The sequence below is a fragment of the Saccopteryx leptura genome, chromosome 1 (assembly GCF_036850995.1).
Source record: "Saccopteryx leptura isolate mSacLep1 chromosome 1, mSacLep1_pri_phased_curated, whole genome shotgun sequence".
Classification (NCBI taxonomy): domain Eukaryota; kingdom Metazoa; phylum Chordata; class Mammalia; order Chiroptera; family Emballonuridae; genus Saccopteryx; species Saccopteryx leptura.
The window spans coordinates 307,925,234-307,951,785 of NC_089503.1; the positions used below are offsets into that span (position 1 = coordinate 307,925,234).

Below are 26,552 nucleotides of genomic sequence, written 5' to 3' on the forward strand. Positions count from 1 at the left end.
GACTTGATGCTTCTTGTTCTCTCCCCTCCTCTCTCTGTAAAATCAATCAATAAAAAATTTTTAAATTGAAGAAAACAATATTGTAAATAAAAGAAACATTTTGTTAATTGCAATAATAATGCACTATAATATGATAAGTGCATAATAAACATTTGTAGTGTTTTATATTGTAATTATGCTTACATGCCTATTTTTTTTTAATTTTATTTATTGATTTTTAGGAGTGAGAGAGAAAGAGAGAGAGAGAGAGAGAGAAGGGGGAGGAGCAGGAAGCATCAACTCCCATATGTGCCTTGACCAGGCAAGCCCAAGGTTTCAAAAAGGCAACCTCAGTGTTCCAGGTTGACGCTTTATCCCACTGCGCCACCACCAGGTCAGCCTATTTTTTATTTTATTTTTTTTTGTGAGAGAGACAGAGTCAGAGAGAGGGACAGACAGGAAGGGAGAGAGATGAGAAACATCAATTCTTCCTTGCGGTTCCTTAGTTGTTCACTGATTGATTTCTCATATGTGACTTGACCAGGAGGCTACAGCAGACCGAGTAACCCCTTGCTGGAGCCAGTGGCCTTGGGCTGAAGCTGGTGAGCTTTGCTCAAACCAGATGAGCTTGCGCACAAGCTGGCGACCTCGGGGTCTTGAACCTGGGTCCTCCGCGTCCCAGTCCGACGCTCTATTCACTGCACCACCGCCTGGTCAGGCTACATGCCTATTAATTTTTAATAATGATTGTAAAAAAAAAAAAGTACTCATTTAGATACAAATACGTCACATCACATGCAATGGATTGCCTCTGCATCGATCAAATAAGGATATTTACACATTAACCTTCCAATATCAAAAAGAAGGACATGTAGGAGGACACTTTTCGAGGGAGGACGGAACTTACAAAAGGACTGTCCTCCCTAAAGGAGGATGATTGGTCACCTTATTTAAGAAGACCAGAAATGACTTATGTCGGATGAACTTGGGAAGAGTGTGTTAGGTTGAGAAGGCGGAGCAGGTGTGCAGGTGGTCCCCACCCCCACCCCCTAGCGGGCTGTGGGTTCGCACCAGACAAGCGTGTATTTTTCAGGGATCTGTACCTTCCCAACCGTTGGCTCTTTCACCTCGTGGCTCTGAAAAGGGCCATTTTCTCATGAGATTTTTAAAAAGACTTGAGGATAGTACACAACAGAACCCTAACTACATCCCCTCCCCCCCCTTCCGCACAAAGCACCCCCAACCCCGCCATATTTGCGCCCAGCCCCGCCCCTCGCCTTCCTGTCACAAATTTCGCGCCAAATTTCCTGACACACAAAATGGAGCCCGGAAAAAGGCCAGGAAACCTGACGTCATCATCACTGAAGCCAATCCTCTTCAGATGCCGGTTCGGGAAGCGGAGCTCGAGGGCGCAGAGTGGTCCAATCGCTGGCCGCGGGGCCCAGGCGAACCAATGGGAACGCTGCGGACGCGGCGAACGAACTCGGCGTCTCGTTTTTCCCGCGAAACTCGCCAGTGGAACTTAGGGGTACTTGTATCTCCGGGTCTGAGGAGTGCAGGAAGCGAGAGGTGAGGCGGGTGAAACTGGGGCGAGGGGACCCGGGAGCCGGCACCAGGGCGGGTCGGCAGCGTCTGCCTTTGGGGGCGCAGTAAGGGTGGACAGGAGTTTCTTCTGGGAGGTCTGGGTCGGGATCCGGCGGGGTAGCCAGGGCCCCCCCACTCTTGAGTGGGAGCTGGGACACCCCGCCCTGCAGACGTCGGGGTGAAGGGGAGGCCGCGCGCTGCCCCCAGTCTGTTCTAGCTTTGTCCCTGCGCCAGGTGCAGTCATGTCGGGCTTCGACGACCCCGGCATTTTCTACAGCGACAGCTTCGGGGGCGACACCGCTGCCGATGAGGGCAAAGCTCGCAAGTCGCAGCTGCAGAGGCGCTTCAAGGAGTTCCTGCGGCAGTACCGAGTGGGCACCGACCGCACCGGCTTCACCTTCAAGTACAGGTGCGGGCTGCAGCGGGGCGGGAGGCGAGATGCGCCTCCAGACCCTTCTGCTTGGGGAGCTGGGTCACGTCTCCACGCAGTCTTTTGGTGTCATTGGCAGGCAGGTGAGGGAGCCTGTCCCGTTCTAAGGACTTTGGCTCCAGCGGTGCTTCATCAGACCTGGTGGGGTATAGATTTTTTGTGTGTCTTACACCTGAAGTTAACTTTTGTATTTTTCTGAAGCTGGAAACGGGGAGGCAGTCAGACTCCCGCATGCGCCTGACCGGGATCCACCGGCACGCCCACCAGGGGGCAATGCTCTGCCGCAACCAGAACCATTCTAGCGCCTGAGGCAGAGGCCACAGAGCCATCCCCAGCGCCCGGGCCAACTTTGCTCCAATGGAGCCTCTGCTGGGAGGGGAAGAGACAGAGAGGAAGGAGAGGGGGAGGGGTGGAGAAGCAGATGGGTGCTTCTCCTGTGTGCCCTGGCCGAGAATCGAACCCAGGACTCCTGCACGCCAGGCCGATGCTCTACCACTGAGCCAACTGGCCAGGGCTTGAAGTTAACTTTTGAGTGAGTCACCTGTTGAGCAGGCCACCAACAGCTCAGCTAGAGCCACTTGGGCCCTTGGGGTTTTTTTCCAGATCTTGTTCCTTTGTCTTCTTCCTGTTCTTCCACGTGATGTCAGATATCTCGGAAACTCTGGTTCTGTATGGGTGCCATGGGTGAAGATGAGAGTTAATGATGTACTTCACTCATTTATTTGCCCCAGTCTTGTAGCTTCTATTGATTGAGTGCCCGCTGCATGCCAGGCAGTGTTCAAGTGCTGGGCAAGGTCATTGTACAACCTGTGATATTGTACCAAGTCATCGTAGGCCCTTTAAAATGCTGAGAACATGAGTTTGCAGGTCCAGGCTCTGGTGGAATGACTTCCAAGCGACAGTCTTTCTGGCCCTCAGTTTCTTCATCAGTAAAAATGGGCATAGCTATTCTTGCCTCCATTTATTCATGCACCAGCTGACATTGACTCCCTGTGTGCCTGGCACTGTGCTAGACATTGAGATACAAACATTAAGAGAGTCCTATTACTTGTCCTCAAGAAGTCAGTGGGAGTGAGGCCTAGAGACCAACGAATAATTACTTAACAAGGTGGTAATCACCTCAAAGGAGGAATGTGAAAGAGGAGCTAGGGGAGGCTTCCAGAGGAGCTGAAGTTTAAGTTCAAGGTGACCTTTAAGCTGACAGAAGAGTTGTGTGGGAAGCATTCCATGGAGCAGTTGCATAGGGAGAGGTGTGGGGTGGCCTGTTAGAGCAAGGGGCTCTCTGGGCCAGGCTGGCTGTTGTATATGGCTCTTGGGCATCAAATAGGTGGGGTGGGATGAGACCTCAGATGAGGCTGGTGAGCAGAGTCTGTGTAAATTCGTGGTCCCTAAGTTGTATTTGGGACAGTAGTCCTGTGGGATGCTCTATGAAGAGTCTGGTGGTTGACAAGACAGACGTGATGTCTACTGCCTTCCCTCTCCCAAGTTCTGAGGTGTGTGCCTTGTTAATTTCCCAGGAGAAAGTTAAAGGCTCCAAGGAGTCCCTAAATGAAAGAACAGATTTGCAGTGAGAGTTGCCCAAACTGACCTGTGCACAGCACCTGTCTTTGTTGAAACACCGCTCCACAGAGCTTTGGAGGATGCCTCTGCCGGCAGTGGGGCGCCCCTGCAGGGTTAAGTGATGGAACCACCTGGAAGTTCGATGTGTGTCTGGGAAGAGGAGCAGTGAGGCAGTATTGGCGACAGTGAGGGCACATTCAGGGTGCAGCGCACCTATGCCAGCGTTGGTTTCTTCTTTCCTGCACCCTTCCCTCCTTCCCCCTGCCACCTGCCCACTCCAGGGATGAACTCAAGCGGCATTACAACCTGGGGGAGTACTGGATCGAGGTGGAGATGGAGGACCTGGCCAGCTTTGATGAGGACCTGGCTGACTTCTTATACAAGCAGCCTACAGAGCACTTGCAGTTGGTGAGTGGGACCCTGTCCCTGCATCCCCCAGGGCTGGCCGTGCTCTAGTCACTAACAGTCTGCTCCCTTCCTCCTCTAGCTGGAGGAGGCTGCCAAGGAGGTGGCTGATGAGGTGACCCGGCCCCGGCCCGCTGGGGAGGAGGTGCTCCAGGACATCCAGGTCATGCTCAAGTCGGACGCCAGCCCGTCCAGCATTCGTAGCCTGAAGGTGGGTTTGCTGAGAGGTCGCTGGAGGGTGGCACGGGCTGCTGCATGGGGCAGAGGGGCTTCGGAGGCAGGCCGGCCTGGGTGCCCACTGTGTGATCCTGAGAAGTTAACTCATTGGTCAGGTATTTACTGAGCTCCTCTTGTGGGCAAAGCGTTGAATTGGGTCCTGGAGAAACAACGGTGAACTAAAGGACAAGCTCCTGTTCCCATGGAGTTTATATGCACCTGGGGGAGACTGAGTGAACTAGTAAACATCACCCATGATTATTTTAGATGATTGTAAGCGCAGTAGGAGACATTAAGGAGGTGAAGAGAAAGTGTGGGGCCTCTTAAAAAGATGGAGAGGGCTTCTTTGAGGAGTGACACCTGAGTGGGGATCTGAGGATGCGACCGAGCAGCACGCAAACAGCTGCGGGAGAACGTCGGGATGGGGGCGTGTGCGGCGAGGGCACGGGATATTCAAGGCCACGTTGAAAACCAGCCAGCATGGCTAGAGAGTGATGAGGAAGCAGGAAAGGTGGGCAGTGGCTGTCTCATCCAGTCATTTATCTGTTTTACTCGGCAAGTGCCTACCAAGCAGCTGCTACACTGTGGGTGCTGGTCTAGACCCTCACTGTAACAGACAGGACCGCTTTCTCATGGAGCTATGGAGAGACAGGAGCATTGAGATGATTTCAGGCATTGGGATATAAGTCATGAAGAAGAGAAATCGGGGCCCTGGCCAGTTGGCTCAGTGGTAGAGCATTGGCCTGGCGTGCAGAAGTCCCGGGTTCGATTCCCGGCCTGGGCACACAGGAGAAGCGCCCATCTGCTTCTCCCCCCTCCCCCTCTCCTTCCTCTCTGTCTCTCTCTTCCCCTCCCGCAGCCGAGGCTCCACTGGAGCAAAGTTGGCCCGGGCGCTGGGGATGGCTCCTCGGCCTCTGCCCCAGGCACTAGAGTGGCTCTGGTCGCAACAGAGCGACGCCCCAGAGGGGCAGAGCATCGCCCCCTGGTGGGCAGAGCGTTGCCCCCCGGTGGGTGTGCTGGGTGGATCCCGGTCGGGCGCATGTGGGAGTCTGTCTGACTGTCTCTCCCCGTTTCCGGCTTCAGAAAAATACAGGGGAAAAAAAAAAAAAAAAGAGAAATCGGGGATAGTGTGACAATGGTGGGGGAGGCTTTGGTGGCAGGAGCAGGCCTCTGTGAGGAGTGCTGCCTGAGTGAGTGAGTGATGTGACAGCCTGAGGGGGGAACATTCTAGGCTCCAGGAGATGCAGGTGCGGAGACCTGACGTGGGGACATTGCGTGTTTCCTGGAACAGGAAACAGCCAGTGTAGCTGACCCCAGAGAGTGAGGTTGGGGGAAAGGAAGGGTGGAAAGGGGTAGTAAGTCAGATGGCAGGCTTTTCCAGTTGTAGAAAGGAGTTTGGACTTTGAGTCACACTAGGGAAAAATGGAGGGTTACATAGAAGAATAGGCTGATTGCATTTTTAAAAGGCCCCTCTGGCCCGACCAGGTGGTGGCACAGTGGATAGAGTGTCAGACTGGGACGCGGAGGACCCAGGTTCGACACCCCAAGGTCACCAGCTTGAGAGCAGGCTTGTCTGGTTTGAGCAAGGCTCACCAGCTTGAGCCCAAGGTCACTGGCTTGAGCAAGGGGTCACTCAGTCTGTTGTAGCCCCCCTCCCCCCTCAAGGCACATATGAGAAAGCAATCAATGAGAAACTAAGGTGCTGCAATGAAGAATTGATGCTTCTCATCTCTCCATTCCAGTCTGTCTGTGTCCCTCTGTCTCTGTCACACACACAAAATAAATACATTTTTTTTATTTTTTATTTTTATTTTTATTTTTTAAATTCATTTTAGAAAGGAGAGAGAGAAGGAGAGAGAGAGAGAGAGAAGGGGGGAGGAGCAGGAAGCATCAACTCCCATATGTGCCTTGACCAGGCAAGCCCAGGGTTTTGAACTGGGAACATCTAAGTTTCCAGGTTGACGCTTTATCCACTGCGCCACCACAGGTCAGGCATAAATAAATAAATAAAAGGCCCCTCTGGCTGCCTTGTAAAAGGAGAATTTTTTTTTTGCAGAGACAGAGTCAGAGAGAGGGATAGATAAGGACAGACAGGAATGGAGAGAGATGAGAAGCATCAATCATCAGTTTTTCGTTGTGACACCTTAGTTGTTCATTGATTGCTTTCTCATATGTGCCTTCACCATGGGGCTACAGCAGACCGAGTGACCCCTTGCTCGAGCCAGCGACCTTGGGTCCAAGCTGGCGAGCTTTGCTCAAACCAGATGAGCCCACGCTCAAGCTGGCGACCTCGGGGTGTCGAACCTGGGTCTTCCTCATCCCAGTCCAACGCTCTATCCACTGTACCACCGCTTGGTCAGGCTGTAAAAGGAGAATTTATTAAATAGGAAAAAGTGGAAGCCAGGAACAGTGAGGAGGAGATGGTAGTCATGGCGTTAGTTGTTCTGTCATAAGGTGGTTGTGAGAATCAAATGAGATGAAGCATATGCCTATGCTTGGTGAACTCTACAGTGGTGTCCAAATGTCACCCATTCAGCTCATGTTACCTCCTCATTGTGCACTGTACCCATAAGGCTATGCTCTGGTCTTTGCTCCAACCCCTGCAGTGTACACGGGATCCATGTAGCCTGCCTTGGTTAGCATGGTGCCAGGTCTGCTGCAGAAGCAAGGCTGTGTCTGGAGGTGGCAGAGCTTATTGGTGGCTTCATCTCTGTTCCCAGCAGGAGGGAGAGTCTCCAGGACTGTGTTTGGAACCAAACTGGGTTTCACATGTTTTGCTTGCCTGTGGGAATGGCATTAGAGTTGCTATGTAGGCAGCTGTTTCATCAGAGAAGCCAGCCTCCGCTCCATGCAGAGACTAGCTTCCTGTTCTCATACTCATCAGGAAATGATGAATGACCTGCTTTGGGTGATGGGTGTCCTATAATAAGAAGAGCCTGCTCTATCCTGACCAGGCGATAGTGCAGTGGATAGAGCGTCAGGCTGGGATGCAGAGGACCCAGGTTCGAAACCCCCGAGGTCGCTGATTTGAGCACTAGCTCATCTGGCTTGAGTGTGGAATCATAGACATGACCCTATGGTCTCTGGCTTGAGGCCGAAGGTTGCTGGCTTGAGCAAGGGGTCACTCGCTCTGCTGTAGCCCGTCAGTCAAGGCACATATGAGAAAGCAATCAGTGATCAACTAAGGAGCTGCAACGAAGAATTGATGCTTCTCATCTCTCCCCCTTCCTGTCTGTCTGTCTCTATCTGTTGTCGCCCCCCTCCCCCCCCAAAAGGAGCTGCTCTAGAATGGTCACTTGTTACCTCTGAAATTCTGGAGTGCCAGGATACCTGCAGCTTTGTAGGTATTGTTTTAAAAAAAAGCATGCCCTGTGGCTGGGTCAACAGTTCTAGTATCCCCCTGGACCATGGCAGGCACTTGTGGCCCTGGCCTCAGTTACCAAAGTGGGGCTGGCCTCCTTTCTGTGTTCCCGCCCTCCCCATCTCTGGCTTTGGAGGGAAGGACATCAGCTTGAACCTAGCCTGCTTGTCTCTCCTGGGAAAAACTGGGAATGGGGAAAATAGATGATGAATATGATGAACTTTTCTTGTTTTTTGTTGTAAAATATTATGTGTAAAAAGGTAAAGAGCCTGACCAGGCGGTGGCGCAGAGGATAGAGCGTCGGACTGGGATGCCGAGGACCGAGGTTCGAGACTGCGAGGTCACCAGCTTGAGTGCGGGCTCATTTGGTTTGAGCAAAGCTCACCAGCTTAGACCCAAGGTCGCTGGCTTAAGCAAAAGGGTCACTCGGTCTGCTGAAGGCCCGCGGTTAAGGCACATATGAGAAAGCAATCAATGAACAACTAAGGTGTTGCAATGCACAACGAGAAACTAATGATTGATGCTTCTCATCTCTCTTCGTTCCTGTCTGTCTGTCCCTGTCTATCCCTCTCTCTGACTCTCTCTCTGTCTCTAAAAATAAATAAATAAATAAATAAAAAGGTAGAGAATAATGTAATGAATCCCATATACCTTCACCTAGATTTAATGGTTAACATTTTGCCTTGCGCTCACTCTCTTTTTGCTGAAGTATTTTTAAAGCAAGTTATTTACGTGGCACTTTATCCCTAAATATTTCAGTTGCATTAAAAAAAAAGATTTTCATGCCTTATCAGGTGTAGCTGGCATCCTTTAACCAGCCACCCTTCAATGGCTTTGTTGTAGTCAGACATGATGTCACACCTGGTGAAGATCCCGGGCATCATCATCTCAGCATCGGGGGTCCGCGCCAAGGCCACCCGCATCTCCATCCAGTGCCGCAGCTGCCGCAACACCCTCACCAACATTGCCATGCGCCCCGGCCTGGAGGGCTACGCCTTGCCCAGGAAGTGCAACACGTGAGTGGGCCTTGAGGAGGTGACCTGAGTGGAGATGTGAAGGTTGGAGCAGGGGGCCCAGAGAGAGAGACACAAAGCTGATGTCTGGGGCTTTAGGGCTCTGGACTGTGGTATCCCTCTGCATTGGTGCGTGTTGCCCCACCAGGGTGCCTGGATCCCCTGTGTGGGGAACCCAGGATTGGGAGCGAGATTCTCCCAATGAGGAATGAGTCTATCTGTAGTCTTCTGAAGCACACTGTAGTTTGCTGGGCCATCCAGAGGCCTTGGGAGCACAGTCACTCATTCATTTATCCTGTGACCATGTGCACATTGCAGTGGTGGTGTGGCCTCTGGGCCCCCCAAACTGAAAATACTTAGTGTCTGGCCTTTTCCAGAAAGTGATAGCGCAGGCTCTACCCTCTCTCTCTCTGGCTGCTCTTTCTTGGCCTTCTGTGCTGGTTGCCCTCAGCTTCCCAACCTGCGTGACAGTGCCCTAGGTAGGGCTCAGCCACACTTCTTTTTTTTAAATATTTTTTATTTATTCATTTTAGAGAGAGAGAGACAGACAGACAGAAAGGAGGAGCAGGAAGCATCAACTCCCATATGTGCCTTGACCAGGCAAGCCCAGGGTTTCGAACTGGCGACCTCAGTGTTTCCAGGTCGACACTTTATCCACTGCACCACCACAGGTCAGGCCAGCCACACTTCTTTCTGTGCTCACTCCCTAGGTGACCTTGGACTTTAAATATGGTCCATGTGTGGAGGGCACTTACACGGACATTTCCACCGAACTTCAGACTCGGGTTTAGCTGCCTGCCAGAACAAGCCCCACCCCCCACAATGAGGGAGTCTATATTGTATCCTAACAATCAGGAAGTCCTGGCTCTGCCTTTAAGTTTCTATGTAGAGAATCACACCATTCCTACCACCTTTTTCACGTGCTCCATGCTGTAGTCATCTTTTACCTGGAACGTTGCAACTGACCCCCCTGTGTCTGCCCTCGTCCCCCAGTCTCTTCTCCAGCCGACAGCCAGGTAACCCTTATACTGCAGGTAATTCACTCATTCCGTCTTATCCAAAGTCACGGCCTGGTGTGTTCTGCGTGGTGCTCCATGGTCTGTTTCGGCTCCCTCCGGCCTCCATCCCGCTCCCTCTAGGCCCAGCCTTGCTGCCTCCCTCTGCTCCTGGAGTACACTGAGCGTCCTGTCGCAGGGCCTCCAAGCTTGCTGTTTCCTCTGCCCAGAACATTCATTCTTTGACCTCCACAGTCCATGGCCTCACTTGTCCTTAATCTGTCTCCTCAGATGTCATCTCACAGAGGTGCTGCCCTGACCTCCCATGTCACACTTGGTGCCCACGTACACGGTCATTCTTTCTCCTGCCTGCCTGCTAGAGCTAATGGGGTGCTGCCTGTCGCTGTTATGTTTCCATCCTCCCCTGACTAGAGCCTGAGCTCCATGATAGCCAGCCAGGATTTTTTGCTCGCTGCTCTGTCCCTGGCACTGAGAATAGTGTGTAGCACATAGAAGGTGTTTTGCTAAAATATTGGCTACAGTACTTAAATGATGATTTCATTACATAGGGTATATAAAGGCCTAGACCAGGCGTTCCCAAACTACGGCCCACTGGCTGCATGCGGTGTCCTGAGGCCATTTATCCGGCCCCCGCCGCACTTCCAGAAGGGGCACCTCTTTCATTGGTGGTCAGTGAGAGGAGCACTGTATGTGGCGGCCCTCCAACGGTCTGAGGGACAGTGAACTGGCCCCCTGTGTAAAAAGTTTGGGGACCCCTGGCCTAGACCCTGAGAATGGTCTCCAGGTGCCTGGACCCTCAGGGATCCTGGGATTTGAGTGCCGAGTTTAGCACGGTCATTGACAATCTGGCCCCTCTTTACCTGCCTGTGGGGACACTGAGACCCTGTAAGGGGACTGGGAGTATGACTTGTCCGCCTCCCAGCAAGTTCATGGGCAAGCCTGGCCTGAAGCAGATCTCCCCACTCCTAGTCCAGTGTGTGGTCCCCCACAGAGCCACCCTTAGGGCCTTCCTCCAGCTTATTCTGGAGACCCGTAATGTGCTGCTGGCCGCGCCTTGTTGCTGACTCCGCGGATGGGCTCCCTGGGCTCTGTGCTCTCAGGGTGGCTCTGGTGACTCTTTCCCTTGCACAGGGATCAGGCCGGGCGCCCCAGGTGCCCGCTGGACCCGTATTTCATCATGCCTGACAAGTGCAAGTGCGTGGACTTCCAGACCCTGAAGCTGCAGGAGCTGCCTGATGCAGTGCCCCACGGTGAGATGCCCAGACACATGCAGCTCTACTGCGACAGGTGAGCGGGCGGGGCGGGGCGGGCATCCACGAGGTCGGGTGTTCCTGAACTGGATGTGGACCATCTGGCGTGGTGCATGGGGGAAGAAAGGATGGCTAGTTAGGGAACACTTCTGTGCCTGCTGCTTCCCGTAGTTTCCTTGTCTTCCTGTCACCTGCAGGGGCATGTCAACCCTCATTTTGCAGCTTGAGGACATGTGACTGACTCAGTGCGTGGAGGAGCTTTGAGCCTGTGGTTTTCCTGGGCGAATCTCTCCAGCCCTTTTGTAACTGGGAGTCTCCAGGTGGCACAGTTAGATAGGCAGCTGCCGGGAGGGCCTCATCCTAGCCTGATGCCTGCCCCACCCGCCTTGCTGTTAAGATGCTTCCTTGGATTTTGTGGAACAACTGGCATGAGGGAGAGAGTACCAAGGTGGGGCCACATTTCCTCATGGTAACGTGGGCAGAAGGCTTGGAGAGGGTGACGAGGGTTCTTACCCAGGGCGTGCACACCTGGCCTTGTGCAGGTGTTCTGTGTGTGTGTTTTTCTGGGGGGCAGACCTACAGGTTTCATTAGCTTCTCAGTGGCAGTAGAATACGTAGAAGTCAGACTCTTAAACAAGTTGCACTAACTTTCTGAGCCTCAGTTTCCTTATCGGTGATAGTGGGGATCAGTCATGACAGTCCTTAATCTCTCATGGGGTTACTGTGAGATTAAACTGGAAGGTGATGTCAAATGTTGAGCAGTTTCTTATACAAGCTCCGTATTCATTTTATATTAGACTTTCTCCAAGCAGTCTATGATCCAGCAAGCTTATGTGGGATGTAGGAAGAGAACAGTCATAGAATTCTCTCGTGGAACGTTAACAACAGTCCTTTAAGGGACGTGACTCTTCCTGGTGTCTAATGCGTTTTTGTGTCTGTTACCTCACTTGATCCCACAGTAGTCATGACAGGTCAGATAGTGTTGTCACTCCCTCAGGTTCAGAGAGTTGCACTGATTTCTTTGAAGTCATGCTGCTTCTGAGTATCAGTGTGCAGGTAGGTACTTGTCCCAGTGCCCCTCCACGTCACACTGACTCGGGCTGGAGGACTCGGAGACTTCCTTGTTTCAACATCTTATTTTTCAGAAGAGGAAGTGAAAGTCCAGAGGCAGGATGATGTTGTTGAGCTTGGGGAGCCGCAAGGAGGCAGAGTGGAGCGTAGCCCTGGCGGGGAGGCGGAGAGGCTGGAGGCGAGGAGGGGGCTCCCTGAGAGGGTTAGGGGAGCCTCTACCCGGCTGACAGCAGAGAAATGGAGATGGGCCTTTTTACATTTTATTACATTTTTACTTTTTAAATTTTATTTTTCAATTACAGTTTGCATGCAGTATTTTATATTAGTTTCAGGTATATAGAATAGTGATTAGACAATTACATGCTTGAGAAGGGGCTTCTGAGGGCTTGGAGGGGGGTGCTAGCACTGAGCCTCACCTCTGACCCCAAGCAGCATAACAGATGAGCTGGTGAAGGCAGTGGAAGGGGCGGCCCCACTGACCAAAGGTTGTGAGCATCTCCCTTTAAGCATCTGAGTCGTCCAAGCATAGGTGCGCCATGATGAGGGGGAAAGGAACCCATCTCCTGGGCCTGTGGGGATGGAGAGGTCTGGAGCCGGCTCAAGTTATGAGGTCTCTGGTGGAAATGCTAAGGTGGACAGCGTGATGAGGTGGGTAGTCAAGAATTCCCTATCTCCACCAGGTCTCACCTGCTTTTCCCTTTCCTCCCCATCATGCTCTCAGGTACCTGTGTGACAAGGTTGTCCCTGGGAACAGAGTCACCATCATGGGCATCTACTCCATTAAGAAGTTTGGCCTGACTTCTAGCAAGGGCCGTGACAGGGTGGGTGTGGGCATCCGGAGCTCCTACATCCGTGTCCTGGGCATTCAGGTGGACACAGATGGTTCTGGTGAGTCGGCTTTGGCCCCTAAGGCTGTGCTTTGCTCTGGGCTGAGCCCATGTTGTCTCGTCCCCACAACTGGTTCCGTCCAGCAGTCAGGGAAAGTGGTGCTGTCATAACTGAGGAACATGTCATTCCCATGTCACTCCACCCCTCTCTGCGAGGGCTCCCGCGATCTGACTGACTCCCCCACTCTTCCCCTCACTCGCTGGACCCTGGAACACTCCTGAGGGGGAGATCTGGGCTCTGTGTTTGTGCTGATGCTTGTGTTGTTCCACCTCTGAGGACCCTGCCCTCTGAGACGTCCTGAGTGGAGAGCAGGCCAGGGCGGTGGGCGGGAGCTGGTTCTCCCCCACGTCGCTCTCACTACTCTCCTCCCCCACCCCCCCCAGGCCGCAGCTTTGTTGGGGCTGTGACCCCGCAGGAGGAGGAGGAGTTCCGGCGCCTGGCTGCCCTCCCCGACATCTACGAGGTCATCTCCAAGAGCATCGCCCCCTCCATCTTCGGGGGCACAGACATGAAAAAGGCCATCGCCTGTCTGCTTTTTGGGGGTTCCAGAAAAAGGTGGGGGTCCAGGTCCCCTGGGTCTAGGGAGGGGATGGTGACTTGGCACACAGGAGGACAGCTGTCAGATGGCCAGGCCATGAATGCTCTTTTCATTTTCCCAAGATTCTCCACCTTGCCTGCCAATCACAGGCACGTTCCCTAGTTCCCAGGCTCGTTGTCGACTGGCTGGGGACTAGTCCATGATCTCTCCAGAGAGACTCTCTCCCTAACCCTGGCTAGTGGGTAGATTGTGGGGAACCTGGTGGGTACAGTGGGGAGACCTCTGGGTTTGTAGTCTGGAGACCAGAGATAACAATCTTGACTGTGCTGCTTATTTACTGTGTGACCTTGGGTGGGAGACACTACCTCTCTGAACCCACGTCTTCACATGGATGTAACAGGTGAAAAACCTAATACTGAAAGGGCATTACATGTCCACTGGAACTAAAATAAGAGATGTAGAAAATAATATTTCTATTGACAGCTACATTTACTGAATTCTTACAATGCATCAGGCCTTTTTCTAAGTCCTTTTATGTGTCTGAAACCCACTCAGTCCTCACCGTAACCCTGGGAGAAAGCTACGATCACACTCGTTCCATAGATGAGGGAATTGGAGCGTAGAGCCCTAAAGGAACTTGCTCACAGGCACGTGTAGGGCTGGGAGCTGCCTACATGGTGCAGGTGGCACTGGCAGCTCCCTGTTTTCCTCCTTCCCAGTGATGAGGGATGTCTGTCAGAAGCTCAGTGTGTGTGCCTCAGTGTAGCCCCAAGTACCAGTTTCCTTTGACCTTCCCCTCCCTGAGGCAGGTTACCATGGTGAGCCTAGGGACCAAGGGGCTGTGAAGGTGGTCTCAGCCTAGAGCCCCGCCTCCCCGCTTGCTCTGGGGCTCATGATAGGTTGGGGGGCCGACTGCCATCCTTCCACTGTTACCAACTTGAGTCCTAGCCTCTGGTGGATTCTTGCCCTGCCTATCTGCCTGTCCTCCCCTAGGCTCCCTGATGGACTCACTCGCCGAGGAGACATCAACCTGCTGATGCTGGGGGACCCTGGGACGGCCAAGTCCCAGCTGCTGAAGTTCGTGGAGAAGTGTTCTCCCATTGGGGTGAGTGCTAGGATGAGCTGCTCTCTGGCTTCCCCAGCCAGGAAGGAAGGCTGCAGGGCCAGGCCTCTGGGTCCCCTGGGTCCCCTGGATCCTCTTGGTGGGCAGGATCACCCAGAATCTCTTCCTCGTTCCCCTTGGTTTTGGTCAGATGGCACAGGAGGAGAGGAGGAAGGGATCCACAGGTGGGTGTAGTTTTGGGGTGGTGGGCAGATCACCGTATGAGAGGCAGGGCGGGGTTGGGTTTCAGCCTGGCCAGTCATTGGCTGTGGACCTTGAGCAAGTCATCTACGCTCCCTGAGCCTCAGTTTATCCATCTACTAAGTCATCAGACTGATAATAGTTATGGCTAAAGTCAGAGCCAGCATTGCTTGAAGTGCATTGCATGTACTCATGTAATGCACACCTCAACCGTGCAGCAGGTCCTGGGACCATCTTGTGGATGAGGAAACTGGCACAGAACAGCTAAATGCTAGCAGGGGGGTTTGAGTGCAGACCCCTGGAATCTCAGCAGTCCTCTGCAGTGATGAATGTGTCGGGATCAGAGTGGGGCCGGGTACCTGCCGTGTTCAGTCGGGCGGGCTATCCAGGTGAGAGCTGGTCTCTGTGATAGGTGCAAGGTGCCCAGTGCTCCATGCCAGGGCTGTTCAATAGAGATGTGCGGAAATTGCACATGTGAGCCTGGGGCCACTTTAGATGTTCCTGTAGCCACATTAGTGTGAATTAATCCTAATAATATTGTTTAGTCCAATATGTTTAAAATATATCAACATTACCTTAATATAAAGAAATACTAAAGGTTGCTTTTTTAGTACGAAGTTTGAAATCTGTATTATACACTTAAGCACATCTCATTTTGGACTTGTCACAGTTAAGGGGCTCAGTAGCAGCATGTGAGCTGCAGGTCTACACAAAAATGATGTGGGACTCGGGTGAGGGAAGCTCTTTCCTGGGAGTTGAAAGTCTGTCTCAGCTTCAGGCCGCCTGGCAGAGTGCCGCTCCGGGCCTCTGAGTCCACGTTGCTTTCAGTGAGCGGGACCCGAAGGACTGCTTCCTGGGGCTGTGGCAGGGCTCAGGGATATGATGGATGGGAGCCATCCCCTGGGAGAGAACCTCCAGGCCAGATGGGCCGGGAGACCTCCTCACTCAAGGAGGCTCCCTGAGTTCTTGTCTGCGCTCTAGCCAGCTGTGACTTGAGGCCTTGGGTGAGCCACAGCTCTGTGGTCCCCTTGACTTGGTGGGTTCAAGCGTGGAGCTGTGCTGGGCCCTGACACCTCCTCCCGTGGCTCTCCCCCAGGTGTACACCTCTGGAAAAGGCAGCAGCGCAGCCGGCCTGACAGCCTCAGTGATGAGGGACCCCTCCTCCCGGAACTTCATCATGGAAGGCGGAGCCATGGTCCTGGCTGATGGCGGAGTTGTCTGTATCGATGAGTTTGACAAGGTGAGGCTGACAGGGTTAGGTGGCTGCACCTAGTGGTCTCAGGGCAGGGGGTATGGCCTTCTGTGCTTGGACAATGGAAACCACCTCTGAGTTGGAGACTTGAACGCAGTCCCCTGCCTGTCACGGTAGAATAACTGGGAAGTAATTTGACCTCTCCTAGCCTCAGTTTCCACATCTGGAGAGGGAGGGGGTAGAGAAGAGCCAAGCCCACACACTTGTCATCAGGATGAGAGGTGACCCAGTTTCTGTCATTGGCCTGGCACCCAGGAGTGGTCGTGCTGTAGCTGTCCTGCTGGTACTGCTCCCCCACCCCTTGCCTGGTCTGATGGACGCTTCTGTCCCCCACGCAGATGCGAGAAGACGACCGCGTGGCAATCCACGAGGCCATGGAGCAGCAGACCATCTCTATCGCCAAGGTGAGTGGTTCTCCGTGGCAAGCCCACTCCACCAAGGTCAGGCTTGGCCATGCCCAAGATGCTCTGAGCACTGGGCCGAGTCCTGCCTGCCCAGATCTCTGCCAGCAACAGGCCTAGAACTCTGTGTGCCTGCGTTCAGGCCGGAGAGTTGTGTCCTGGGGTCCTCATCTCTGATCTGTCATCTGCTCCCTTTCATTCTCTCCTTACAGGCTGGGATCACCACCACCCTCAACTCCCGCTGCTCCGTCCTGGCTGCTGCCAACTCGGTGTTTGGCCGCTGGGATGAGACGAAGGGGGAGGACAACATTGACTTCATGCCCACCATCTTGTCCCGCTTCGACATGATCTTCATTGTCAAGGATGAGCACAATGAGGAGAGGGACGTGGTGAGTGGGGGCCACAGAGCGCATGGTTCTGAGGAAAGGCGCAAAAGCGGCTTGGCCGACATCCTGACTGTCAGATAAGGCTTGTAGGTAGCCAGGGTAGTGGCAATTGGGGACTGCAGAAAGCACTGAACCAGGGGTACAATCTTCTGCCTCTCCTGTGAGTGACATGATGTGTGATTGGGGGTGAATCACTCCCTGTGGGCCTCAGTCCCTTGCATATGAAATGGGTACTTGACATTTGGGTGCAAGTGATAGAACCCCACCCAGTTCTGGTTGGTAAGTTTCTGAAAGGAACTTAGCGGTGTATGTAATGGACAAGCTGAGGTTTGAGGCCCCGCTGGATATAGGTCTTGTCATCAGGGCTGCTTCTGTCTCTGCTGCTTTCCTCACCATGAGGGAGGCTTGTTCTCTGGAGCTCCTCCCTGGGGTGGCAGAGGAGGCCCTGACAGCTCCAGAATTTTGTTTTAGCTGCTGAGAGTCCCAGGGAGAGAGGGGGCCTCTTCTTTTCTATTGGTTGTAGCCCTACAAGCTCCCTTCCTGCCTTCTTGACATTTGTTGGGACCTCTGTTGCGAGGGCCTGTCAGCTGACCCGAGGTGCCTTCTGCCTGCTAGATGCTGGCCAAACATGTGATCACCCTGCACGTGAGTGCGCTGACACAGACCCAGGCTGTGGAGGGTGAGATAGACCTGACCAAGCTGAAGAAGTTCATCGCCTACTGCCGAGCGTGAGTCCCGGGTGTGGGCTCTATGGGCCAGGTCTGCATGGATCCCTTGGTGTGGGAGAGAACCCTGTTCCCTGAACCACTCCTTAGGAAGGGTGCCTGAGATAATGCTGTTTTTTTAGCTTGTAGCTCTGCTGAATCTGCTCTGCTCCTTTTGACCTGAAACAGGCCACTGGCTGTCAGCTTCAGCTTCCCTGTCACCAGAATGAGGCAATAGGGTTTAGATGGTTTCAAAGGTCCGTCACCCCCCCCCCACACACACACACACACACACACACACACAGCCCCGTGACAGATTCAGGGAGGCAAGGCATTGTGATTATTGTGGACATGGCCTCTGGGTACTGCGCCTCCACTGTGTGAGCTTGGGCAAGTCATTTGACCTCTGAGCCTTGCTTTCACTGTGTTAGTGTTTCCTGGGGTTTTTGTAAGGATTACACAGATGAGGAGTAAGTGCTTGGTACAGCCCTGTACCAAGTAAACACTCAGTAAGTGGCTTTTGTACCTTTAATTATTGTTATTCTCATAGATTGTCATTAGTAATAATCATGCATAGGGTAATTGTTCTGTGCCAGACATTATTCTGAGTATTTTATGGATGACTGAACTTTAGCCCTTCCTCAAAACTTATGAGACTAGTGTATTATTATTCTACCCTAAAGATAGGGAAGCTAAGACAGAAAAAAGTTAAGTAATTTGTCTGAGTTCACAGCTAGTTGAGCCAGGATTTGAACCCAGGTACCTGGCTTCAGAGCCTATGCTTTTAGCCACTGTGCCAATGTTGTTAATATATACCTTGGTTGTCTCTTGTTGGAGCTAAACCCGAGGGTGGAGGAATCTTTGAATGCCCCTTTGATGGTAGGTGAAATGCTGTAGCCAGGCGGGTCTCGAACTCACCACCTCCTCTGGGATTCCATGACCTTGGGGAGCTTACTTCCTTCTTCTGGCATTGGTCTCCTTGTCCTCAGGATAAGGGTTGTCTTAGGTGACCTGAGTCTTCCCCTAGTTCAGTGACTGCCAGTCGGCCTGTGCGGGAAGGGATAGGACATGGGTAGATCCTGACCAGACATCCCTGCTGTCTACCCTCCCTCCTGGGAGAGTCTGACGTGGTCCCTGTCCCTGGACAGTAGTCGCTGCCAATCCTCTTGTGCGCATCATTGCGCATCATGTCCTCAAATGCATTGGGTGGTGGACATGTTTGGGGTCGAGGACTGCTGGAGCCTACCATCTAGTGAGCCTTGTGCTGCGTGATGGGTGCATTGTTCTGTACTGTGAATGAGGTGATCCCCACTTCATGACGAGCCACATGTCATCCAGCAGTAAGCAGGGGGCGGTCTTCACCTTCCACACATGGGCCTGGCTTTCCTCTACCTATTTTCTGATCTCTGGCACCTGTCCGTAGTCTAGATTTTACTTAAATCTCTTCTAAGTGGTGCACTGAGCCTGGGGGAGAACGTGCGTGACTGTAAGCCGCTGGGGGCAGGGTAGATGTCCCAAGTTTCCTTCCTGGCCTCATGGCAGTGGCTCTCCACCCTTCTGCAGGAGGTGTGGGCCCCGGCTGTCAGCGGAGGCTGCAGAGAAGCTAAAGAACCGGTATATCCTCATGCGGAGTGGGGCCCGTCAGCACGAGAGGGACAGTGAGCGCCGCTCTAGCATCCCCATCACTGTGCGGTAAGCCGGCGGGCCGGGCTGGGGCCACAGGCCTCACTTCCCAGGCAGGGCATGCCCATCAGGCAGGGCCTGGCATTGCTAACCTCACAGCACAGGCCCTGGGTAAGGCCTGCTGGCAGAGGGGTCCCTTTGGAGTGTAAACAGTGGTCTCCCTGCTTCTCTGTATTTCTTGGTTATTTAAGGTGAGGAAAACCTAGAACCTTCTTTCTGCATTCCATCTGGCTTCCTCCAATGCAGGAATGCCCGAGAGTGAGGGAAGGCCCAGGCTTAGGAGTCAAGAGATCTGGGTCCTCGTCTCTAGCCCATTGTGGGGCTACAGGAAAATCGGTTTCCTTCCCTGGATCTCAGTTTTCTTAGCTCCTAACTTTCCTCATTCTTGTGAGTTTGTATACAGTGGAGTGGAGTGATTAAGAGTTGGACCTGCCTGACCAGGTGGTGGCGCAGTGGATAGAGCGTCAAACTTGACATGGAGGACCCAGGTTTGAGACCCCGAGGTTGCCAGCTTGAGCCCAAGGTTGCTGGTTTGAGCAAGGGGTCACTCGGTCTGCTGTAGCCCCCCCCCCCCCAGTCAAGGCACATATGAGCAAGCAATTAATGAACAACTAAGGTGTTGCAACAAAGAATGCTTCTCATCTCTCTCCCTTCCTGTCTGTTCCTATCTGTCCCTCTCTCTGACTCTGTCTCTGTCACAAAAAAAAAAAAAAAAAAAAGAGTTGGACCACCTGGTTTGAATTCTGCCTTGGGCACTGATTAGTTAGAAGTGGATTTGGGCCCTGGCCAGTTGGCTCAGCAGTAGAGCATCGGCCTGGCGTGCGGGGGACCTGGGTTCGATTCCTGGCCAGGGCACATAGGAGAAGCGCCCATTTGCTTCTCCACCCCCCCCCCCCCCCTTCCTCTCTGTCTCTCTCTTCCCCTCCCACAGCCAAGGCTCCATTGGAGCAAAGATGGCCCGGGCGCTGGGGATGGCTCCTTGGCCTCTGCCCCAGGCGCTAGAGTGGCTCTGGTCATGGCAGAGCGACCCCCCGGAGGGGCAGAGCGTCGCCCCCTGGTGGGCGTGCTGGGTGGGTCCCGGTCGGGCGCATGCGGGAGTCTGTCTGACTGTCTCACCCCGTTTCCAGCTTCAGAAAAATACAAAAAAAAAAAAAAAGAAGTGGATTTGGCTGTACATAATGGAAAACCCAAGTGAAATAGCTTAAGTAAATTAGAAGTTTATTTTTATTTTTCTCTTAGGTAAAAATATCTGAGTGGATAGGTGGTCCAGGATTGTGATGGTTCCTCAGAGTCATCAGCAACCTGGGTTCCTTCAAGCTCTTCTTTATCCTCAGAGTCCAAAATGGCTGCTGGAACTTCAGCCATCACCTCTGCATTCCAGGCAGCAGTAGAGAAAGGAAAAGAAGGGCTGACCTTTTAAGGATGCTCTAAAATTCCCACAGAATATTGGACTTGTATAACTAATTGGCCATACCCTGCTCCCCTGCTCACACAGACCCACCTAGATGCAAGAGAGGCTGGGAAATGTCTTTTAGTTGAGTGTCATGATCAGGAGTAAAATGTTGGGGTTCCATTGCCAGGGAGGAAAGGAAGACAGGTCATGGGACAGCCAGCAGTCTCCCCTGTAGTCTTCCAGCAGGTGCCACCCTGATGTCAGGATGGGCGGGGCAGAGAAGATGGGCTCAGGCCACCCTGGTCTCCCGTTGCCCCCACACAGGCAGCTGGAGGCCATCGTGCGCATCGCTGAGGCCCTGAGCAAGATGAAGCTGCAGCCCTTTGCCACGGAGGCGGACGTGGAGGAGGCCCTGAGGCTCTTTCAGGTGTCCACGCTGGATGCTGCCTTGTCGGGCACCCTGTCAGGTGAGCAGATGCGGGGGTGCGGGCTCGGGGCTCTGGATGGGCAGTGTGCTCAAAGCCCTGAGTGTGTGTTGTCTCTGCGCTTGATTCCTTTCTGTTTTCTCCCCCTGGATGTTCTCCCAGGATGGGCAGAAGCAACTTCTCTCCAGACCCGTGAAAACAACCCTTTCGAGCGAATCCATTATGAGCGGTTGCACTTTAGTCATTGGTCCAGTAGTCAGCTCTTTCCCTCATTTTACATACAGCTGGCCCCTGAAAGCCAGGCTGCCACTTTGTCCTTCCTGTCTTCAGAGATGAGAAAACTGACACTCAAAGAGGTCTTCTCAGGGTGCCCAAGGTCACTGCTTGGCTAGAAAGCAGGTCTCTCTGCTGCCGTCCTGCCTGCTTAAGCAGTCCTGCCGCGGATCCTCCTGCCCGCTCGGGCCCAGCCTTTTGCAGGCCTCTCCGGAGCACCGATGGTGTGCCCGGCTCACTGGGTCCTTCATTTCCTCACCAGCAGATGCTCCATAGTGCATAGTGTTTGCCAGGCACTGGGCTGGGTGCTGGGGATCTGAGAGCTAGCAGATCTCCCTGCCTCCTTTGTGGGGCTCTCAGCCGGGGGGAGAGACCGAGAGTCAAGTGGCAGACAGATCAAGCTCAGGGAATGAAAGTACGGAGGGGAGAGTGCCAGCAAGCCGATGTGTGGGAGAAGGATGGGAGGCCTCTGAGGAGGTGACATTGAGCAAGGTCTGGCGTGCAGTGAGGAAATGGGGCTCCCTAGGAGAAGAGGCTCTAGATAGAGGAAAGACCGAGTGCCCAGACTTGGCCTGTTCCAGGGCCAGTGTGACTGGAGCCCGGGGAGACTGGAAGGCTGGTCCTTCCCGTCCCTCTTGCTGAGGACGAAGGCTCTTCCCTGACAGGCTTCCCGTCACACCAGGCCATTGCTGATGGAGGGTTCTTTGGATGTCGAGGGCACAGAGGTCAGGTGTGATCTGGGGCAGTGACATTGGAGTTGGCATTGTGGTTTATGTAGTTTGCCTTGCAGACTCCTCATTTCAACTTGGAGCCAGGAAGTCCCTCTCAGTGGCCTCCCTGGCCATGGCCCCTCCCTCAGTGGAACAAGGCCTCTGGAGGCCTTGATTGGCAGGGCAGACCCACCCTTCAACAGTAGATGGAAATCACGAGCTTCCTGGTCCTGGGCACCGCACAGCTGTCTCCTGGGCAGCCTGCCCCTTTCCCGGGCCACTGCTGGGTCCCCTCCAGCTCTCCATTTGAGGTCTGCTTCTCTGGACAACGAGTCCACGTGTTACCAGCTTTCTCATAAAAGTCAGCTCTCATCAGTCCTCAGAGCCCTCCAATGGCTGCTCCTCCCACCAGAATCGGAACAAAACCTGGCCACGGCCCATAGGGACCCATAGGACCTGCCCCTCGTTACCCTCTGGCCCCTGGATGGGTTTTGAACCAGTTGGGCATGCTCCTACCTCCTGCCTTTGTACCTGCCGTGGGCTCTGCCTGGAGCACCCTCCCCCACACGTAGCCTTGTCCCTGACTTCAGTCGCCTTGTCATCTCAGTCCGACGCTCATCCCCTGGCCTGCTCTTCCTCTCATTTTCTCCTCTGGGGCTAGCTCCTGCTGCTCTTCGTGGGACAGAGGCCTCTACCTCTCCAAGCCTCTCTGTGGGCTGACAGGTCCCAGCCCCTGTCCCCACCTGCCCTGTCTATCTTGTGCCCACAGGGGTGGAGGGCTTTACCAGCCAGGAGGACCAGGAGATGCTGAGCCGCATCGAGAAGCAGCTCAAGCGCCGCTTTGCCATTGGCTCCCAGGTGTCAGAGCACAGCATTATCCAGGACTTCACCAAGCAGGTGGGCTCCCTGGGCCAGCCGGCGGGGTGGGGCGGGAATCTGCGGGCTGCCCACGGCCCGCTACCCACCACCAACATTGGTGTTCCGGTGCCCAGCAGACAGCCGGTGGGGCAGCTGTCCTCGTCCCAGACCTGCTCCCGTCATTCCTCCCTTTGGAACTGCTTCAGTCTGGAGCAGGGCTATTTTTTCCCATTAGGGGGCGAGAATAAGTAGCTGGGGTTCTGGTGGAACCACACCCATGCTTCTCCCAGCCCTTCCTCTCCCCCTCTCCCCATTGCCTGGCTCTTGTGGGGTAGGATGGGGAGAGTCAGGACGGCGAGCCTCCCAGCTCACTGGGAGCAGTGCTGTTGAACCTGTAGGGAAGAGCTGGCCCTCCAAATGCTTTGGAGAACTTGTCACATCTTTAAATCTCAGAACAGGCCTAGTTTCTGGTCTGAATCCCCCTTTCATATACATCACCTCATTCTGTTTTTAGAGCAGTTCTATGCAGAAGGTTGGGCCACGGCATTCTATAGGTGAGCACCCCGAGGCTTAGAGAGGTTTGGAGATGGCGAGAGCTTGGGTTCTAAAGTTAGACGGGCCTGACCGGTGGTGGTGCAGAGCATCAATCTGCATTGCTGAGGACCCAGATTTGAAACCCTGAGGTCACTGGCTTGAGTGCAGGTTCATCTAGCTTGAGCACAGGCTCACCAGATTGAAATAGGATCATCAACATGATCCCAAGGTTACTGGTTTCAGTAAAGGGTCCCTGGCTCAGCTTGAGCCCCCCATTCAAGGCACATATGAGAAGCAATCAAAGTGTTACAACTATGAGTTGATGCTTCTCATCTCCTTTCCTGTGTCTCTCCTGTCTTTCTAAAAAAAAAGTCGGAGTTTTTTTTTTTTTTCTTTTTAACAGAGATAGAGTCAGAGAGAGGGATAGACAGGGACAGACAGACAGGAACGGAGAGATGAGAAGCATCAATCATTAGTTTTTTGTTGCACGTTGCAACACCTTAGTTTTCATTGATTGCTCTCTCACATGTGCCTTGACCGCAGGCCTTCAGCAGACCGAGTAACTCCTTGCTGGAGCCAGCGACCTTGGGTCCAAGCTGGTGAGCTTTTTGCTCAAATCAGATGAGCCCACGCTCAAGCTGGCGACCTCGGGGTCTTGAACCTGGGTCCTCTGCATCCCAGTCCGACGCTCTATCCACTGTGTCACCGCCTGGTCAGGCAGATGGAGTTGATTTAAATCCCGGCTCTACGCTTGTTGTGTGACTGAGCAAGTGACTGAACTTCTCTGTGCCTCAGTTTCCTCACTCTGTACAGTGGGAGTGATTGTAGTGCCCACTGCTCCGGGTTGCTGTGGTGACACAATGAGTTGTGTTTGGGAAGACTTTGAACAGGGCCGAGCGCATGGCAGGTGCCCAGGAATTGTGAGTCCTTAGATCACAGGACGGGGTGTGATGGAAAATTCCTTTGAACAGGGAGATGCGTGGGCTCCCGTGGGGGCTTCATAGGCTATTGGGCAGGTTGGTGTGTGTCCCGGGGTCCTCTTGGGAACAGGCCCCTGCATCTGGCCTTGTGTCCACAGAAATATCCGGAGCACGCCATCCACAAGGTGCTGCAGCTCATGCTGCGGCGGGGTGAGATCCAGCACCGCATGCAGCGCAAGGTCCTCTACCGCCTCAAGTGAGCCACACCCTCCTGCGCAGCTGCAGCTGGAGTGTCGCTGCCACCTCTGCCTCCCCACTGCCATTGTCTCCGGCTTCCCTCGAGCTCTCTCTGCCCCTGGACCAAGAGACCCGCCTGGCCCACTCACTGCCTCTGGGCATTGGCCCCACAGGTCTGGGAAGAGTGCTTTTGGAGTTTACCGAAATAATAAAGTCTCGTGTTTGGGTACATGTCGGCTTCTGTTGGTTTCTGACCTGCATCTGCCACTTGGGCTCCATGACAAGGCTGTCACTCTTGTCTTCAGGGTCCTCAGCTGCTCCTTGGGGATGATAAGGCTGGTTTCTCGCTGGCCCTAGTGACAGGTCAGCAAGACCCAGTGCTTCGTCTGGTGGGTGAGCGTGACCAGTCTTAGCGGTTCCTCAACAGCTTACAGGGTGGGCAGGAGATAGGGTTTGCAGTCAGACTGGCTGGACTCACCCAGTCTTTCCTGTGCCTCGGTTTCCTAGTCTGTAAGGGGATGACACTGGTTGTGTTAGGATAACCGAGCTACTGTTGGTGAAGTGCCTAGGAAGGTTGACCTGGCCATGCAGTGAGACTGGTGGCCTTCAGTGTTGAGGGACATGGACACCCATCAGGCCTTAGAGCAGAATAGGTAAAAGTGGAGGTGCTGGAATTCTGTGGACAGGTTCTCCCAGGGGCTGCCACACGCTGTGTGTCTTTGAGTAAAGCACTTCTCTGTGTCTGAGTTTATGATCACTAAACTGGAGGTCGTAGGATTCATCGCCCTGAGTTGTGAGGTTTGACTGGTAGAAAGCACTAGTAATAGCAATATTGGAGAAAGTGAACAGTGCCATTATTTTTTGCTCATTATTTTGCCTAATATTGGAATACCAGTATGAGTATAATTTTGTTTTGGAAAAGCTAGAATTGATGAAATTATAAATCAGTGAAGTAAAAAAAAATATTTTTTGACAGAGAGTCAGAGAGAGGGACGGACAGGAAGGGAGAGGAGAAGCATCAATTTTTTTTATTACAACACTTTTAGTTGTTTACTGATTGCCTTCTCATGTGTGCCTTGACCGGGGCACTACAGCAGAGTAACCCCTTGCTCAAGCCAGCGACCTTGGGCCCACGCTGGTGAGCCTTGCTCAAACCAGATGAGCCTGCGCTCAAGCTGGCAACCTCGGGGTCTTGAACCTGGGTCCTCTGCATCCCAGTCTGACGCTCTATCCATTGCGCCACCACCTGGTCAGGCAAGTAAAATATTTTATATTTAAAATACATTTAGTAATATAAATCTTCGAGCCAAACAGGAATTTAGAAATAGATGTTAAGGCTTTTTATTCTAATAAAGTATTAGCAGATAAGCTGTTTAAAAATTACTAAGTGAAATCAAACAAAGGAAGGACTGAAAAGTCAGGTTTTTGATCTAAACACGAACAGAAAGAAGTTGGCACCTCTGTGGTCATGTTGAGCAGTGATTTCCAGCTGCTGAAGGCTCCAGCTACGCCTTTCAGGGAAATAGAAGAGAGGAGCCCAATCCACTTTCCTCTGACTCACTTGGGTTCACCCATTTCTTGTTTGAGAACTTTTCTTTTTTTTTATAATTAAATTTTTTAAGACTTTATTTACTCATCTGAGAAAGGAGAGAAAGGAGGGAGGAGGAGCAGGAAGCATCAATCCCCACATGTGCCTTGACCAGGCAAGCCCAGGGTTTTGAACTGGTGACCTCAGCGTTCCAGGTTGACACTTGTTCTACTGCCACCGCAGGTCAGGCCACTTGAGAACTTTTCTAAACGTTTCGTCCTCTTGTTTGGATCTTCCTGAGAGCACATGAGCATTTCCTCGTCCTTCACTTGTCATGCTCAGGTTGAGACACCTGAGCGGGGGCTGTATCTGCAGACGTGGTCCTCTGTTCCTTGTTTGGGGAGTGAGCTCTAACCCTGCAGCTGTGGGTGGCATTTCTTGGAGATGGAGACGGATCTCTCTTCAGGGAGTGGACTCATCGGAGTCTCATCCAGAGATGGTTGTTGCTACATTTGTAAAGTGGGATGCACTTAATCCCCCAGTGGTTGTGGGTGCTGGCACCGTGGTCACCTCCATTTTACAGGTGGAGAAACTGAAGCTCCGAGAGGCACGTCTTAGTGAGTGATGACGGTCA

The 26,552-nt window shown here is 53.1% G+C and overlaps 1 protein-coding gene across 1 annotated transcript; it reads left to right on the forward strand.

Moving 5' to 3' along the window:
- The first annotated feature begins 1,422 nt into the window (after nt 1-1,422).
- On the forward strand, nt 1,423-25,324 carry MCM5 (minichromosome maintenance complex component 5). The gene is made up of 17 exons (XM_066358263.1): nt 1,423-1,548; nt 1,798-1,972; nt 3,835-3,961; nt 4,041-4,169; nt 8,379-8,551; nt 10,696-10,851; nt 12,607-12,773; nt 13,157-13,328; nt 14,305-14,416; nt 15,711-15,854; nt 16,205-16,270; nt 16,480-16,656; nt 17,269-17,381; nt 18,921-19,049; nt 20,758-20,900; nt 22,611-22,738; nt 24,312-25,324. Exons 2-17 carry the CDS (start codon nt 1,806-1,808, stop codon nt 24,411-24,413), a joined length of 2,205 nt encoding a protein of 734 aa, XP_066214360.1. The 5' UTR covers nt 1,423-1,548; nt 1,798-1,805; the 3' UTR covers nt 24,414-25,324.
- The last annotated feature ends 1,228 nt before the right edge of the window (nt 25,325-26,552 follow it).

Coding starts and splice junctions, on each gene's coding strand:
- MCM5 (XM_066358263.1), top strand. CDS start 1,806: ATGTCGGGCTTCGACGACCCCGGCATTTTCTACAGCGACAGCTTCGGG. Junction 8,552..10,695: donor TTGCCCAGGAAGTGCAACAC/GTGAGTGGGCCT, acceptor TCCCTTGCACAG/GGATCAGGCCGGGCGCCCCA. Junction 10,852..12,606: donor ATGCAGCTCTACTGCGACAG/GTGAGCGGGCGG, acceptor TCATGCTCTCAG/GTACCTGTGTGACAAGGTTG.